Here is a 17,652-nt window from a genome sequence, read left to right as displayed (position 1 = left end):
GAGCAGTGATTCTCAAACTTGGCTGCACATTAGACTCACCTGGGTGGCTTGAAAGAAAAAATCCAGATACTCAGTCTTTTACCCTAGACCACTGAAATCTGAATTTCTGGGAATGGGAACCAGACTAATTTTTTAAATCTACTGAGATGATTCCAACACATCTGATAGAGAATTTTCTAGGAGTGGTTCTCAAAGTGAGGTATCAATCAGTAGCCAAAACATCACCTGGGAACTTACTAGAAATGTACACTTTTGAGTTCCCACCCTAGACCAACTGAAGCATAAACCCTGGGCCCTGCAACCCTGGTTTTAAACAAGCCACCCAGGTAATTCTGAAGCATACTAAGCTTTGAGCATCTCTGTTCTAAGGTTCTGCAAGATTGCAGCACGAGGTGAATCAGATCCCTTCTGACTCCGGCCAGGGAGGTGGAGGTTCTGAAGAGGGGCAGACTCATTAGCAGAGAGCAGCCAAGTTCATCACTTTTCAACAGGGCTGATCTAAAGGCTTAGGGATAAAGCCGGAGAAACCGAGTTCAGTGACCTGGGGTAGTGTAGCCATTAGAAGGAATCTCCCAGGTGGTGTAGACTCTGATGTGAGGGGGGAGATTCAGAGAGGGGCTGAGGTCCACAGAGTGAGCCCTGAACTGAGACATACTTGGAGCAAGTATGGCAGGGGCGGCCCAGAAAGAGGAACAGAGAAGGAGATATCTCAGATGGGACCCAGCCAGCCAGAGCCTCAGGGAGAAAGTGTGAACTGGAGGGTGGGAGACTGGCAGAGGTAGGAGGCATCACCTTCCTACAGGGTGGGTTGTGCACCCACCTCCTGGGTAACCAAGAGGGGCGCTGACTGACCTCACAGGTCGGTGACCAGGGCTCCCTCCCCAGTGCACTGTGAAGCCCAGCTCCGGAGCACAGTACATGGGCCCCCAGGTGGCGCCTTCCTTAATTAGTGCTTGCAGGGTAGCCCCAGGGACAGCCCCTGCCCACAGCCTTGTCCCCACCTGCCTGCAGGCCGCGTGTCCTCGGCCTGCACCTCCCAGCCCAAGAGAAGGGGGCCTTGGCTGAGCCCCAGTTCCAGGACGGACTGACGTGGGAGGAACTCTTAGAGCACCGCGTCCCGGCCGGCAGGGAGCCTGTCTGCTCAGCCCCATCAGGGCTTGGCACAGCAGGGTGGGCAGGGAGTACTCTGCAAACACTGGACTCTGACAGGCAGCCCAATGCTAGGCACGTCCCGGGCACCTTTCACATCCTCACAGGTGGCCCTTGGTGTTAGGGGTGGAGGCTTGGAAACGCGAGGCCACTCACCTGACACCACAGCCACGCGGGTTGGCCTGTTCGCAAACTGGGGCTTTCAGCGGCCACATCCCTTGGAGGTCAGAACGACTGACGTTCTCCAGGTGGGTTGGAGACACAGAGGGCTCTGCTCTTCCTGGGATCCGTAATAGGGAAGAGAAGGGCCAGGGATGGGCCCAGACGCCACCTGGATCTGTGCCCCCAAACCCCACAGCTCAGACTCCTCCAGTCACACACGTGTTTGACAAATGACCACTCCCCAGGAACAGAACCTGATAATGTGCTTTTAATTGCACTTTTTCCAAAAGTATCTCCCTTCCTAGTTAAAATACAAAAGATGAGGCATGGTGAAGACTGGCTCTGCGCCCCCTGCAATGGGGAGCGATCTCGGTGCTTGGGGGGCTGGGCCTCCTCCCGAGCCTCCCCGGACAGTCCTGGCACCGGGCTGAGGACGGAACCTCCCAGCCCTATCCTGACCCCATCCCTTCAGAAGGGCGGGGCCTGTGCAGCTTCAGGGGCAGCCCCCCAGGGCGCAGTGCCTCAGGTGGACATGATGCCGCTCTTCTCGCCCTTGACCTTGAGGAACTCGGCCATGCTGGAGAAATACTTCTGGTTGGCCTCAGCCACCTTCTTCTCGGCTGCTTGCGGGTTCACAATTTCCAGGCCCTGGGCAGGTGAGGGAGGTGATGATGGAGTGGGGAGATGGGCTGGCCCCTGACAAGGCCCCCCACCCAGTAAGAGAATTCTGAAATGTCCAGGGGACCCTTCTCCATGGTCCTCGGGCTCCAGGTAGACATGAGAACAGTTTACCAGTCACCAAACTGCCCCCGCCCCAAACCTGGGGAGATTCTGACTCTGTGGGTCTGGGATGGGGAAGAGTGGGGAGGACCTGAGCATCTGAATTTTTAACAAGTCCTCCAGGGGATTTTAAAAACACCAATGTTTCAGAACAGCCAACCAAGGAAACCAAGTCACAGAGCTAAGTGGCTCGCCTGCGGCCCTAGTGCAAACCATATCAGCCCCACTGGTGACACAGGGATCAGCTCTGGGGGCCCCACACTGGCTGGCACCATTCCCAGTATCTTCCACGGGTAATTCTCACCGCCTCGCTGAGGCCTCCCCAGGTGGCTCCAACCTGACACTGCTCCCTCTCCCCCCGTCCTCCCTGCACTTTCCACTTTCCGACGGGCTCTCTATTGTACTCATCTGACCCCGCCACCCCATAAGCTCCATGAGCAAGGCTTACTGTCTCGTGCCTGCGGCTCCATCCCTGGTGCCTGCAACAGTGCTCGGCACTTGGGTGCTCAGTACACCCTTGCTGACGGAGCAAATGAGTTCAGTGACTTGGCACGATGCCGTGGGACACACTGGCCCTCTTGTGCGGGTGAGCCGAGGAATGGACGGGTGTGGTGGCTCCACCCGGTGCCTCGGTGGCTGGGTCCCAGCCAGCTAGCTATGAACTTTCTTACGTGGAGCCCTGAGGGGTCCCCACCACCCAGCACCTCAGGGAGGGCTGAGCCGGCTTGAGGTCACAGGGAATAACTGGTCACCTGCAATCCCAGCCCAACCCTAAAGCTAGCTGTGCATGCAGGCACGATGGTTTCCCTTCTGTCCCCACGAGCCTGAGCACCAGGAGCTGCGCTCTGCCTTCCGGGGGCGTCCCTGATACACTGTCCACAACAGCCCCGTGAGGAACTCCGTCATGTGCCCGCTTCCCAGGCTAAGAAGCTGGAGCCCAGGAAGAGGAAGGGGCTCGCCCAGGGCCACTCTGAGAGCTGGGAGCGGAGCCAGCGCAGAACCGGCCTCCCGACTCCAGGGCACAGTACCTGGAGCGGGGTGAAGGCCACACTGGAGGCAGTCCCCGAGGAGCGGTCACGGATGGTGGACTTCCCGCCGTACACCACACTCTGCTTCTGCAGGGTCCGCTGTGGGGGGGGGGGGGGGGGGGGGGGCAGGGGACGGGATGTCTGGGCTGGGCCCGGGCTCTCCCACCAGAGCTCCCTCACCCCTGGGCCCACCCAGCCAGGCCCGTACCTGCAGTGTCTTGGAGATCCTGGCTTTGGTGGCCTCGTTCACCTGTGTCTGCCGCACACGCCCGCTGCCCGATTTGCCCAGATGGCCCAGGCTGAAGCCCAGGTCCTCTTGGTAGGCGTCCTCCTCAATCTGGTGGGAGGGGAAGGTATCCCAGAGTTAGCCACCCCCCGTCAGCCAGATGCCCAGACATTCAGCTGACTCAGGTGCCCGCTGGGGCCCAGTGAGGAGCACAGGCCTGTTACCGCTCCCTGAGCTAACAGCTGAGAGGGGCTGTGTGTGGGGCTGTGTGTGCAGGGCCAACGACCGAAACCGGGCTCGCCGACGAAAGGGCATCTGAGCTAGTTCTCGCAGGACCAGCAGGATGATGCTCAGATAGTGAGACTGGCAGAGGTGAAGCCCGAGGAAGGGCAGGTACAGGAGGGCAAGGCTGGGGGAGGGATGGGGCCAGCACTGAGTGCTATGCTTTGGGGTGCACGGGGTGGGGGAGAGACTGGAGGTGGGTGGTGCCCCAGCACAGAGAAGAAGAAATGCGAAAGGGGCATCAGGGTTAAGGGCGTGACCTCTCCGAAGCTCATGCGGTTGGCCTGCTTCCGGATCTCGGTCAGTCCTAGCCGCTCCTTCATCTTGCGGTACCTGGGGATGGGCGCCAGGGGTCAGCTGGGGGCAGGAGCCCCTCCCTTCCCTTCCCAAGCCCGCCAGCCCCCAGGGCCCACCTGCGGCCGCCTCGCTTCTTGCGCTGTCCGTCGAGGGGGGCAGGCAGTGGCTTCACCTGCTTCACAGGCGGCGGCTCCTGCCACTTGTCGAACTTCCGCTCGATCTCATCCTTCAGTTCGTAGCCCACCTGGGGAGGGCAGGAGGGTCCCCTCAGGGCCCTGCCCGGCCATCGGCCTGAGCGTGGCGCCCGTCCCCAGGCCTGGGGGACCTATCCTCTGTCGGGGTTTAGTCCCACCTCAGACTCAGACATCTCCCTGCACCCCTCACATAACTGTCTCCTTGACGAAGGTTGCGAGCAGCCCCCCAGATGCAACAGGGCCAAACCCAATGCCTGCGTCTCCTCCCCAACCTTCGGCCCTGGCCTGCACAGGTGGGCAGAGGGGGTCACCTGGGAGCCTCACCTCTGTGGTTTCGGCCCCACAAGGCTCTTCCTTCAGGAAAGACCCCAAATCAGCCCCCCATCAGCACCTCTGCTGCACCAAGGTCTCTCCGGGGCACACAGGCTCTGCATGACCTGCCCCGTCCCACGGCCTCCTCTCCCTAGCTTGCTGTGTGCCAGGCTCAGGGCCTTTGCACTGGCCATTTCCTCTTCCTGGGACTCTTCCCCCAAGCACTCACTTGACCTGCTTGCTAGCTTCACTTGGGTGCACGTTAGACCGTCACCTTTTCAGATAAGGCCTCCCTGACGTCCTGATTGAACCAGCGCCGCCCCTCCCTCGCCAGCCCAGCACCGTCTGACCCCATCCCAGCATTTACGTAGCACCCCTGGACACACCACAGATGTCTCATCTCCTCACCGCCCCCTGCCTCCCCAGAACGTGAATGCCACGGAGGCAGGGCTTTGGTCTGAGTGGCTCACGGCTGTACCCCCAGCACCCAGACCGGTGCTCGAGAGAGAGGAAGAGGAAGAAAGAGAGAGAGAGACGAAGCCCCAAACGCTGCGCCAGGCTGGGTGTCTGGACACCAACAGACGAGACAGAAAACACACCCACTGTCGTGGATCAAATCTGCCAAGAAGACAGAGGTAAACTGAACGATGACAAGGCTGGTAGAAGAGACAGACCCACACAGACGGACGCCTCCCCACGCCTCACCTTCCCTTCCGTGCTCTCATGGAAACTGTCCACGCGGGCTGCCAGCGTGCACTTGGCGGCCACCAGCCGGGCTGCTTTCCGCCGGAGATCCTGAAGCAGCAGAGAGGGGCAGAGTCCATAGGAGGCTTCCTTTGCCAGCACCGAGCATTTCCCAAACCCCAGCCGCCACCGGCTCACTTTCTGCCAGTCAGCGGTTCGCCATTCCCACTACGTGTTACTGTAATAGTGTGTTACGGCAACAAACCATCACTGTCACAGTTTTCTTTCCACCAGCTTACTAACAGCTTGAACCTGTTTGCACAGACAGCTGCATTACTGCAGGTGGAAGACTGTCACATGCCAAAAACAATCATTAAAATAGAACACATCCATCTGTGGGCGCCTGGGTGGCTCAGTTGGTTAAGCGACTGCCTTCGGCTCAGGTCATGATTCTGGAGTCCCGGGATCGAGTCCCGCATCGGGCTCCCTGCTCAGCGGGGAGTCTGCTTCTCCCTCTCCTGCTCCCCCCTCTTGTGCGCTCTCTCTCTCACTCATTCTCTCTCTCAAATAAATAAAATCTTTTTTTTTTTTCAAAGATTTATTTATTTATTTGAGAGAGGGAATGAGAGAGAGAGAGTACATGAGAGGGGGGAGGGTTAGAGGGAGAAGCAGGCTCCCTTACTGAGCAGGGAGCCCGATGTGGGACTCGATCCCGGGACTCCGGGATCATGACCTGAGCCGAAGGCAGTCGCCCAACCAACTGAGCCACCCAGGCGCCCTCAAATAAATAAAATCTTAAAAAAAAACACACACATCCGTTTGTGTATCAGAAAGGACGGTGGCCCACGTTCTGAGATACACCAAGATGGTGTAACCCCAGCCCCACGTCTAATTGATAACGATAATGGAGTTAGCAGTGACTACACGTAACCTTGCCCTAAGAGGTCCGCCCTCGGCCCTCACCCCCTGGGTGGTGATCTCGGCTGGCCTGGGGGGCCTCGGACAAGGCAGAGACCAACCATGGGATTGAGAGTGGGGTCTTTGGGTTACAGGGTCTCAACCTGGAGCCCAGATCAGCCACCGGGGCTACCTGGTCGCATCTGCACAACTGAGCCCCAGTGCAAACTCCAAACTTCGAGGCTCAGCTGGGCTTCCCTGGGGGCGGGTCCCCCTGCAGGCTGTCACGTGTGGAGGCCAGGAGTGATGTGTCCTGACAGGGAGAGGAGGCCCGGAAGTGCGGTGGCTGGCACCTCTGGCCCCGGCCCCACACACTTCCTCCCTTGGCTGATGTGAGTCTGTCCTCTCACGACGACAAACCATAACCCAAGTGGGTCAGCCTGGAGTCTGTACGTCCCTCTAGTGGGTTACTGAACCTGAGGATGGTCTGGGGACTCCTGCACTTGTGAGCTAATGCTGACATCACTTGCTATGTGCAAGTGGGACCTGAAAGAGTTTCATATATAGGAATCCTAATCCTAATCCAACCCCATGAAGCAGGTCCCATTCTCCCCACTTCACGGACAGGGACACTGAGGCACAGAGCTCCCGCCTCTTGCCCAGTTGTCAAGTGCAGCTCTAGGACCCCAACGCCAGCATATGTGCTCCAGGGTCCTTGTTTTGATGCCCCATGTGACCCTGTTCTCTGAGCTCCTGACCACGGTCATCAGCTCGGACCAATGGGAACTGAGGCACAGAGGGGGCAACTTGCTCTCTGGACGAGGCTGCGCCCGGCTTGGCAGAAGGCTCCAAGGGGAGCCACGCGCCAGGTGCAATGGGGGGGGGGGGCGATGACTCACCGGGGGCAGCGACTGCACGATGTCGCTGTGGTAGATGTAACCGGTGTGGGGCAGCACAGACGTGGACGAGAAGCCAGACAGCGTCTTTCGCTGGGCCCCAAGCAGCATGATGTTGCAGGCAGGCATCTTGGAGAGGTTGGTCAGGCCCCCAGCCACCCCTGCAAGAGGAGGGAGGGAAGGAAGGAGAGCCAGAGGGAGAATGTCAAGAGCACCCCAGGGCGTCTGCCTGGGGGTTCACGGCGTGCCGTGCGCCCGTGTCGGTTTCTGGTTGCCTGGGGGCTCACGGCGTGCCGTGCGCCCCCATGTCGGTTTCTGGTTGCCTGGGGGTTCACGGCGTGCCGTGCGCCCCTGTGTCGGTTTCTGGTTGCCTGGGGGTTCACGGCGTGCCGTGCGCCTCTGTGTCGGTTTCTGCTTGAATTCCTGAGCTGGCCCTGCCCCCGGGGGCTGACAAGTCCCGTCTCGGAGGGAGGATTCAGAGGAGGCTCAGACAGGTGAAGCCACCTGCCTAAGGATGCGCAGCAAGCAGACGACCCAACAGGAACGTGTCCCCCGAGTCTGCAGAGCCACACGGCCCCTGCTCGGTGTGTCTCACACCAGCTGCCACCACAGCGGGGACGCCCTGAGGACGGGGCTGCCATCAGTCACCGCTGGGCTCGCGTGAGCACGTCTGCAGGCCCGGGGAAGAGGGGCTGCAGGTAAAAAGGCCTCTCTGAGGGGCGCCTGGGTGGCTCAGTTGGTTGACCGACTGCCTTCGGCTCAGTCATGATCCTGGAGTCCTGGGATCGAGTCCCACATCGGGCTCCCTGCTCAGCGGGGAGTCTGCTTCTCCCTCTGCCCCTCCTCCCTCTCATGCTCTCTCTCTCTCATTCTCTCTCTCAAATAAATAAATAAAAATCTTAAAAAAAAAAAAAAAAAACATTAAAAAAAAAGGCCTCTCTGAGGGGGGTCTGCTGTGCGCCAGGCCCTGCGCTGGGACTAGGTCTACTGTTTCATCAAACACACGCCTCCTGCACAGGCACGGCAGCCCGTGTGCGAGAACGGCCCCCACACACTGACATCACAATCCCCGCAACCCGCGACCCTCTGCAGATGTGGTCACGTGAAGGACCGCGAGACGGGGTAAGTGGAAGAGAAAGGCGGAGAGTCAGAGGGAGGTGAGACAGGAGACTTTGAGGTGGGGGGACGCAGGCGGCCTCTGGGAGCTGGAGAAGGCCAGAACGGATTCCTTCCTAGAAGCTCCATAAACAGAAAGGAACGCAGGAACTGGCCCACACCCTGATTTCAGCCCAGCAGTCGTAGGACAGTAGCAAAGCCCTATCACCACTGGGGAAACCAAGGCACATGACGTCACCTGCCCAAAGACGTGAGGTCAGTGAGGGGGGAAGGAGGATCCACACTTGAGATTATCTTGCCCTGAAACCACTGCTTCTTTCTACCCTGCAACTCTGCACACACCTGCCACCCAAGGCTATGCTGGGACCTGAACTGGATCTCCCCAAATTCCTACATCGAAGCCCTACCCCCCAGTACCACGGAATGGGACTGTGTTTGGAAATGGGCCTCGAAAGAGGTGATTAAAGTGGAAGGACATCATCGGAAGGGCCCTGATCCAGTACGACCGGTGTCCTCGTGAGATAAGGACACAGACGGCCACCTACAAGCCGAGGAGAGAGGCCTCTGCAGGGCCCAGCCTGCTGACTGGCTGCTCCTGGCCTCCCAGCCTCCAGGACTGTGTGACAGTGAATCTCGATGTTTTAAGTCCCCCCGCTGCCCGCCACCCCTGTCTGTGGTACTTGGTTAGGGCAGCCCGAACAACCCAGCACAGCTGCTTCACCGAATTCCCCTGAAGAGTCTCTTGGCTGAAGGGGCGAGGAGCCCAAGAGGGCGCTGAGACTGCAGGGGTGGAGGAGGAGGGCCCACCCTCAGTCCTAACACATCGTCAGGACTGCAGCCCCCATCTCGCGGATGAGACCGAGGTCCTGAGAGCTGATGCTGCTAGTGCCGGGCAGCCCAGGTGTCTGCGCAGAGCTGGGAGCTTCTGGGACGTGCTGGCCGAGCAGGGCCAGACTCTCCAGCAGCCGTGCTACCTCCCTCTCCAGCCTGTCTAGTCCAGCCCGGCTCAGGGCTACCATCGTGTCCCTGCGTCTGCAGGAGAAGCAGGGTGGCTGACCTCTGTGACCTCTAGGAGGGGTGACAGGGCGAGAGCAAGGGGGACAGGGTGCTGGGGCCCTGGGCCAAATGCTCCATCTTATAGAGCAGGGGTGAGGCTTCCCCAAGGGCGCCCTATCCAAGGACGGCCCCCTGTCCCCGTTCTGCCCCCGGGCCTCACCCATGATCTTAGCGGCCGTGGACGCCCCGATGATGATGGAGAGGTTGGGCGCGATGAAGGACATCCGAGACTCCACGTACTCGTAGATGCGGTGCTTGGAGGCGTTCAGCTCTAGCGCCATGTCGCAGGCCTCTTCCAGGCGCTCCAGCCCCTCTTCCGACAGCTGCTGCCTGCAGTGGTGGAGCATGGGGAGGGGTGGGGGTCGGACCCCGGCCCCTGCTGGGTAGGCTGACCGGCGCGGGAGGCCAGCCCGTGTCCTCCCAGCTATGTGCACGTCCGTGTACACGCGTGTCCCGTCGGCCCTGCGGCCTGGAAGCAAGGGCTGTGGGAATCCTAGTCCTGGGTGGGCACTGCGCTTGCCGCCTGGGCTGGGGCCTCGCCTGCCCACGCCGGCCTCTGCCAGGCGCGCGCTGGCGTCGAAGCCTTTGCCCACGTGCCCCCGTCAGCAACTCCTCATCCTTCGGGTCTCAGCCTTGCCGGCCACCGAGGCCCACTGTCACCAGCTGTGACCAACTGTGCCTATTTATGGCCTCTCCATGTCCCGCCCGCTTCTGGTGCCGGACCAGCCGGCCCCGGAGAGGGACCCACACTTGTCTGACTCTCAGCAGCACGGAAGATGCTGGGCAAGTACTTGTGGCAGGAAGCCACAAAAGGGGCTGTCATCACTGTCGATTTACAGAGGGGGGACCCGAGGGCCAGATGATGAAGGGGACTGGCCTGAAGCCGCAGAGCTGGTGACCAAACCCAGCCATACTCCTCCCTCCTTCACCCCATCTGCGCCGTAAGGCGCACAGAGGGACCATGGGGCCGGCCGGAGGCCCCTGCGACCAAAGCCCAGTGGGCCGATGCTCAAGGCTGCCCCCAGCAGGGGCAAGCTAGGATACTGGTTCTCCCACTACAGAGCCTGGTCCCTGCCTGAGCCTGAGTCGTCACCTCCTCCAGGAAGCCACCCGGCCCAGTAGGATAGGTGCCCCTCCTCTTGCACCCCATGCCGCCTGGCACCCCTCCTGCACTCCGACACTCGCCCTCCAGCCCTCGACCTGTGTGTACGCCTGCTTCCTCCCAAACGGGAGCTTGGGCAGGGCAGGGCAGGGCAGGCAGACTCTGCTTTGCTGAGTTCTCTAATCTGCCCTCAGAGCAGTGCCTAGTGCTTGGTCAGCATTTACTCAATGAACAGAATGGCAGCCCAAGGGAGGTCTCCACTCCACAGGACTTTGGGGTTACAGACATTTCTTCCTCTTAGGTACAGATACCAGAGGAGAAGGTTGCACACCAAGGGGCAACACAAAGTCCCTGCCTTCACAGACATTTTCATTCCAGTGAGGGATGACACGCCACAGACAAACGCTTCTACTACGGGTTTGCCCTCTGCCTCACCACTCCCAACTACAGGCTCCTCACTGGCTGAGCAGCCTGGGCCCAGCACGGTGCCTGGCTTACAGCAGGCCCTAGTCAAACACGTGTGGAACAGAAGTGAACTGTTCTCCTGAGACGGACACCCGTGCCACTGGGACCCCAAGATCCTCATCTGCAATTAGATGGGCCTGAGGGGGCCCCAGTGACTTCTCCCCCTGTGCACACACCCCTGGGTGGTGGAGGCGGTCACGCTGACGACCATGATGGTGGCGTTGGTCAGGATCTGCTGTAGGTTCTCGTTGTTCTTGCACTTGTCCAGGCTGTTACCCAGCTCCTGGGGGCGAGAAGGCAAGAGAGGAGAAGCAGAGAGACTCAGGGACAGCTGGGGTCTGTACACAGGGTGCCTGCCTCCTCCCAGTTCCGGGGACTTCACCGCTCAGAGCATCAGCAGCATCTGCCCTGCACGGCTGGTCCAGAACTGGACCCGGGTAGCCCTGCTGCCTGCACCAACTCAGGGTGCAAATCTGACCACACCACTTCCCTGTGCGTACACCCCCTGCTATCATCCTCACCTCCTGGCCTCACCAGGAGACTCCTCACCACTGTCCCCACCCTCACGAGCACCTGACCCTCTCATGGCTTTCCCAGAAGGCCCAAAGCCTTGGAGGTCACATGGGACCCAAACTCATCAACTTTGCCCCTCACTTCCTCCTTTCTGAACACACCAGGGCTGCTGTCCATCTAGGGGTCTTGATACTCATAACTTCTTCCCCCAAATCTCTGCACGGCTGCCCCTGCGTCAACCTTCAGATCTCGACTCAAATGCCACCTGGTCCAACCACTGTTGGTGGCATGAAGGACCCCCTCATCTCCCTCCCTGCTTTCTCAGCCTCGAGCAGCCCCCAGCCCTTCCTGGGAGACCCATCCAGGGAAGCAGCAGGATCGGAACTGGGGCAGAGGACCCCTGAGAACATCCTTTCTAGGTTCCATCCCTTTCTTGCTGGGAAGCCTGGAGCAGCTGAACCACCACTCATCCCTCTCCAGTATCTCCAGGCCTCAAGAGAACGAGGAAGGCAGCTGAGGCTCTGGCATCCTCACTCTGGCTCATTCACCTGCTCCCTGCCCCCCCACCCTTGCCACCTTCACACAAGGGGCCATCAAGGGGACTCAGTTCCTCCCAAGTCCTGACCTCTCTCCGCTCACCTTGACCGTGCGGATGTAATCCAGTGCGTTGGGGACCAAGGACTCCAGCTCAGGGAAGCGCTTTGAGTACTTATCCCGGATGAACTTATGGATGATGTCTAAGGCGCACGGGGAGGGCAGATATCTGATGAGCAGGCAGGCAGACTCTGCTGGCTGTCCCCAGCACCCATCTCTCCTTCCTCCTTTAGTAACTGAACCCCCGAATTCAGCTGGGCTCATGGACACCCAGCAAAAAAGCTGTGTTTCCCTGATGCCCATATGGCTGGATGTGGCCACGTGAGAGCGTTCTGGTCTACAAGATGTGATCTCAAGTGACACTTGCAATTTCCGGGTCACCCCCTTAAAGAACTGTGCCCTCCTTTCCCGTTTTGCGGGCGGGGATGTGGAGGTGATGGCTGGAGGTTGGCAGTCACCTTGTACCCTGACACAGGTGGCAGGTCAACAAGACAGAAGAGCCTCATCCAAACTCTCACATTAGAGGAAAGCACACTTCCTTCTTATTTAAGCCACTCTGTTACAGCAGCTGAACCTGGACTTGAACTGGTATGAGGGGTCTGGAGGCAGGACCCTGGCGAAGGCCAGCGGGATCCTGCCCATCCCCTCCTTGGGGACGGGGGAGGAGGGTGTGAGGGACACCAGGCAGGGCCATCTCTGCTCCCCTTCCCAGCACTCACTCAGTTCGTTCTCGATCTCCACGGTCAGGTTGTTCGCATCCACGATGACCCGATATTCAGGGGCTGCCTCGACTGGTCCCATCACTGTGAGGATGACAAACAGCCTGGGTGGGTGGGTGTGTGTCTAGACTCCCACAGCTGGGGGAGTCAGGGGGCAGCAGGGTGTGGCTAGAGGGGAGCTGGGGGGCCAAGGAGAAAACCTGGAGGTGGGCTTACATGTCGGCCCACCTGCCATCTCTCTCCCTCCAGGCCAGGCCACATATGACCCCATCTCACTCCGGGACTAACCCCTCCAGGGGCTCCCCACACCACTGATGCTGAGGGTCAAGCTCCCCAGACAGGAAGCCCTGTGAGGACAGATACTGTGTATGTCTCCCACGGCTATGCCCCCGGTGCCCAGAACAGCGCCTGGTTGGGTATTTGCTGACTGTCGGGCTCCGCGGTCTGGCCTCTGCACCGTCCCAGCCCCACCCTCTCAAGACGCCCCTGCCTTATCACAGGCCAGCCAGGAAGGACTGGCTGCAGTGCCCGAGCACTCAGGGCTGCTTCACTCTCCTCTGGGCCTCTGCATATGCTGTTCCCCTCCCTGGCACGTCCCTTCCTCACACGTTTCTGAAGTTCCTCTCCAGGTTTTAACGATCATAACTACGATGATGACACTGAGGACGTTATCACAAGCCGTAGGCGCAGTGGCCGACACCCACAGGACTTACCGTGTGTGCCACTGATCCTGGAGCCTCACAGGTATTGCCCTGTTTTCCCACAACCACCCAGGGAGGCTGGTGTTACACGAGACCAGTGACGCTGAGAGAGAAACGGAGGGATGTGGCCTGATGCCACAGAGCCAGCAGACGGCAGAGCTGAGATCTGGCCCCGGGGTCCGCATTTTTTTTTTTTTTAAGATTTTATTTATTTATTTGCCAGAGAGAGAGAGAGGAAGAGTACAAGCAGGGGAAGTGGCAGGCAGAGGGAGAAGCAGGCTCCTTGCTAAGCAAGAAGCCTGATGTGGGACTCAATCCCAGGACCCCAAGATCATGACCTGAGCCGAAAGCAGATGCTTAACCATCTGAGCCACCCAGGCGCCCCGGGGGTCCGCATTCTTAACGCTGATGGCTCAAATGTCTGCGTCCTGAAGACTTAGCGGCACCTCGGGATCCTCCCCTCCTTTCAGGAGGCTCAAAGGTCTCCTCTACGCTCCCGAGGCACTCTGGCCACATCCAGTAGACACAGCCGCGACCCAGACTGGAGATGTCCTGTGTCCGCTTCCCCGACCACACACCAAGTCAGATCGGGTCTGACTGAACTCGGAGCCTGACCTGACATCCTCCATTCCCCACAGCTCTTCCGATAGAGAAGCTCCCTGGCCTGGTGCTCAAAACCCCACTGGATCTAGCACTTTCTTCCACCACCTCTGCCACTCCAGATGTGTGAGGCTTTGCACACACAGCTCCCTTCCCCAGGGCATACAGCCGCTCTTCTTGGCATGGTGTGTGTATTCACGCTTCAAAGCCCATTTCAGCAATCAGCTCTTCCTAGCCTCTGAGGCAGGGTCAGCCCCCACCTAGCAGCTCCAGTGTCCCGCGCTCCCCCCCACCCAGCAGGCCCCGCCCACAACTGTCCAGACCTGGCCTGTCTGTTTCACCAGACCCCGAGCATTCTGAGAGCCGAGACCTGGGCGGATTCCCCAGGGCACCCAGTGCCCACGCAGGCCTTCCACCGGGTGCCTCACGAAAACTTTAAGGGAAGGAAGGAAAGAGTGAGTCTGCCTGCGACTCTGCTCTGACCACACTCTGCCGACAAATTCCAGCCCAGAGCTCCACCCTGTCAGGAAGAACGGGTGGCAACGGGAGCAGCCTCCCAGAGCTGGGCTGGGTATTCCAAGAGACAACCCAGCGTTCCTCAAAGCTGATGAGCTGATAACTGCACATCTTAGGGTTACTCTCCATTTACCAAATGACACCAGGTTTCCGCTCACAGTAGCAATAACTTTCCTTCTTAGATAAATTGAAGGAAAAGAGTACGCTGACCTAACGAAAACACGAAGTAAATAATAAAACAAGCGGTTTACAGATGTGGCAAGACCCTTAACTATTCACATGAATTCCTGAAGCCTGAGCAGCCTTGAGGTGAGTCCTACTGCAGCTAGTAAGCACTCAGCACAGAGCACGGACTTCAGAAGTGTCGGTCTTACAACATGATGTACTCTCAGGGGAGAAGACTGAGCTGGGATGGGAAAGAAAAAGATGGCTCTCCAAAAGGCTGAGAGGGCGACAGACCGAACTGCCAAAGCTGCAAGCGGCGAAAGAGCCCAGGGGCTGGGTGGGCGGGGGGGTTGGGAGGGGAGAGGTACCTTCTGAAGCCTTGGCCTGCTTGCTGATATACTCCTCGATCTTCATCATGATCTCAGCAAACTGTTCAGGAAAGACAGAGAGTTGGAACTCAGGACTCTGAGGAAGAAGAGCTACGGCACACATCACCCCTCCCGGCAGTTTCTCTTTACAGCCCGCTCACCATCTTGCTGTCCCACAGCTTGGCGATGCTCTTGACTGAATCCCCGGAAAGATCCAGCTGCGTCTCCTCCTGCACATCCTCGATTGCTGGCTCCTCTTCTTCCTCCCCATAGCTTCCTCCTTCCTCCTCCTCTGCCGCCTCCTCAAGGTCAGCCAGGAGCTCATCTGCCAGAGACATGCCGAGGCCTATGGGGAGGGAGAGCAGGGTCCCCCCTCATTAATGAGAGCGGCTTTTCCCTGCAGAAGGGCCTGGTCCTTCTTGGATCGACACCACAAGCATGCAGGCTCCATAAGGACAGGTATTTTCACGTGCTTTGTTCTTCAGCGCCTAACTGTGTCTGGCACATAATAGGTGCTGAATAACTAGAGAATTGCTCCGTGAACAAACCTCCCAGAAGTAGGTGGTCTCCGGTCATAGCTCACACCACTCACCCTTCTCATACTCACTTTACTGGAAAAGGCAAAACACGCCCCTCATGCCGCCAAGCCTTAAAAAATTTACATCCTCCCCTTGATGAGATGGGACCTCTCCTCAGATTTTTTTTTGTCCTATAACAGAGACCCCTCCCCAAAATTGTTGAGCCCCAAATGAGTGACAGATAGCCTAAAATACTGATCTCCCCAGCCATCAGGGCAACTAGGTGGGGCCTAAAACACCTAGGGCCCCCAGGCTGATCCCCTCTGGCCATGAGCAGCCTCCTCATATACTTCAGATGCTGGACAAAATGAGTATTTTCTTTGAGTCCCACGAAGTGGAAAAGAATGAGAAGGACTACTCAGCAAGGTACAATACCACCATCCTCCCCACTGCTCTTACTTTTTAAAAATGAGAAACCCATCCTCCTTCCTGCTCTTTCCCATTTTCAGTAAAACAAATCCCCTTCCTCATTTCCTTCCCTTCTACACCACCCTCCCTTGAAGCGTAATGAGCCGTAAAAACAGAGACTTGGCGCGGGTGATTTGTGGAGTGTAGCACGCTGGGGGCTGGGCAACAGGGAGAGCAGAGAACTCCTGGCCAACGTAAACGCGCAGTTGATGCGCAGCTGCAGACATGCTTTGCAAATGGGATTGTCGGTTGCACGGTGCCAGATTTTTTCTTTTTTCGAGAGAAGAGATTCAGAATTTTTACGTAGAATCTCTCCATTTCAATGTTTCCTTGTAATTATTCAAATGGATAATTTAAAACTGAGGCTCCCTGCTCAGCAAGGAGTCTGCTTCTCCCTCTCCCTCTGCCCCTCCCCCCTTGTGGTCACTTGCTCTCTCGATCTCAAATAAATAAAGGAAAGAGAGCTTCTCTTGGCAGAGAAAGTGGAAAGGGTGTCCGTATGAGATCGGTTTCCCCCACTCCCTCCTCTCTCCCTCGGATGCGATACTCCCTTTGTTCCCACTTCTCTTTAACGCACCTGCACGGTCTCACATGTGCCTTTCTCTGAAACTCCCCTCCTCACTTTCCCCGCGGAGCAGGGAGGCCGATGCAGGGCTCAATCCCAGGACCCTGGGATCATGACCTGAGCTGAAGGCAGATGCTTAAACCGACTGAGCCACCCAGGCGCCCCTCTTTCCTTACAGAACATACCCCCCTCCCCGTACATATAAGACTTGGGTATATCTGCACGTCCTTTCTGTTTCCCCACTCAACTGTCAGCAGGTCTGGGCATCAGATCTGTCTGTTCACAGCCACATCCTCACCATCTAGCTGAATGTCTAGCATGTAGCTGGTACCGAAAATATACCTTTCTGTTTCCCCACTCAACTGTCAGCAGACCTGGGCATCACATCTGTCTGTTCACAGCTACATCCTCATCATCTAGCTCAAAGTCTAGCATGTAGCTGGTACTGAAAAATATACCTGCTAAACGAGGGAACGACTTTATCTACTCCCTACGCCGGCCACATCACGCTCTTTCTCCAGGTCTCTGAGTGTATTATTTTTTCGTCCCTCAGGCAGGAGCACAAACATTGTTTCCTGCAGCGTGCATCTCCGAGCCCCGGACTAGGCCCTAACCCGCTGTTAATGCATCTTAGGAGCCCCTTCGTTCATCCCAACACTTAAGACTGTCTGGATTTCTAACATTTGCAAATGCCCGTCTTCCCCATTAAGCTGACATTTCTGCAGGAACAGGAGCCGTACCCCTTGCTTCACGGCTCACTGTGCCCGCGATGAGCTCGCTCCATGCCAGCCCACCTCTCCGGCTGCACCGCCGCCGGGACGCCCGTCGCCCTCGAGTCCTCACACTCCTTCCTCCTGGCTCGAGCCCTCCTCAGCCCTCAGTTCTCCTCCCGCGTCCCCTCCGGCAGACGAGACGCGGCCCGCCACCCCGGGTGCGCCCCGCGGCGCCCCGCGCATCCGTGATTATGTAATTACATAATCATTACCTGACTAAGCCCGTCTCCCCAGGCACCGGGCACAGCGCCGAGCGGACGGGGAACAGCGTTGGCTCCCGCCACACCGCCAGAGCCCTGACGCTGTAGGAGCACAGAGGACCTTTGCGTAACCGACCTCCTAAGGCTGCCCCTCTCCCTGCACACGCCCGCCCCCGGGTCCGCCCTCCCCTCGACTCCCTCACACGCACCTCTCCCCGGCTCTCACGACGGTTTCTAGGAAAAGTCGCTTCCAAACAGCGGTCGGCGCTCACTGATGACGTCTGAGTCTCGCGCCGGCGTCGCGGC

The 17,652-nt window shown here is 58.5% G+C and overlaps 1 protein-coding gene across 2 annotated transcripts; it reads right to left on the bottom strand.

Moving 5' to 3' along the window:
- Positions 1 to 1,564: 1,564 nt before the first annotated feature.
- On the bottom strand, positions 1,565 to 17,621 carry PRPF31 (pre-mRNA processing factor 31). 2 transcript variants are annotated; one of them, XM_028094687.2, is made up of 14 exons: positions 17,556 to 17,621; positions 14,984 to 15,168; positions 14,823 to 14,883; positions 12,473 to 12,556; positions 11,799 to 11,896; positions 10,823 to 10,929; positions 9,240 to 9,409; positions 6,911 to 7,068; positions 5,136 to 5,225; positions 4,041 to 4,168; positions 3,888 to 3,960; positions 3,328 to 3,456; positions 3,120 to 3,218; positions 1,565 to 1,959 (listed from the first exon to the last, which is right to left on the bottom strand). In XM_028094687.2, exons 2-14 carry the CDS (start codon positions 15,158 to 15,160, stop codon positions 1,834 to 1,836), a joined length of 1,500 nt encoding a protein of 499 aa, XP_027950488.1. In that variant the 5' UTR covers positions 15,161 to 15,168; positions 17,556 to 17,621; the 3' UTR covers positions 1,565 to 1,833. The 2 variants fall into 2 exon arrangements, with proteins under 2 accessions (XP_027950488.1, XP_027950489.1); XM_028094688.2 differs by lacking the exon at positions 17,556 to 17,621 and adding an exon at positions 17,359 to 17,462.
- Between the last annotated feature and the right edge of the window lie 31 nt (positions 17,622 to 17,652).

Source organism: Eumetopias jubatus, unplaced genomic scaffold, assembly GCF_037043125.1.
Source record: "Eumetopias jubatus isolate StellerSeaLion01/CBP00866 unplaced genomic scaffold, mEumJub1_p1.0 scaffold_10, whole genome shotgun sequence".
Lineage (NCBI taxonomy): Eukaryota > Metazoa > Chordata > Mammalia > Carnivora > Otariidae > Eumetopias > Eumetopias jubatus.
The sequence above is the reverse complement of the archived record's forward strand: the minus strand, read 5'-3'. Positions and strand labels throughout refer to the sequence as shown.

Excerpts from the sequence above, each read along its gene's own strand:
- PRPF31 (XM_028094687.2), bottom strand. The coding sequence starts at position 15,160 with ATGTCTCTGGCAGATGAGCTCCTGGCTGACCTTGAGGAGGCGGCAGAG. Across the intron at positions 11,897-12,472 it reads GGAGATCGAGAACGAACTGA|ACATCATCCATAAGTTCATC; the intron begins GTGAGTGCTGGG and ends CGTGCGCCTTAG. Across the intron at positions 4,169-5,135 it reads ATGAGAGCACGGAAGGGAAG|GTGGGCTACGAACTGAAGGA; the intron begins GTGAGGCGTGGG and ends TGCCCTCCCCAG.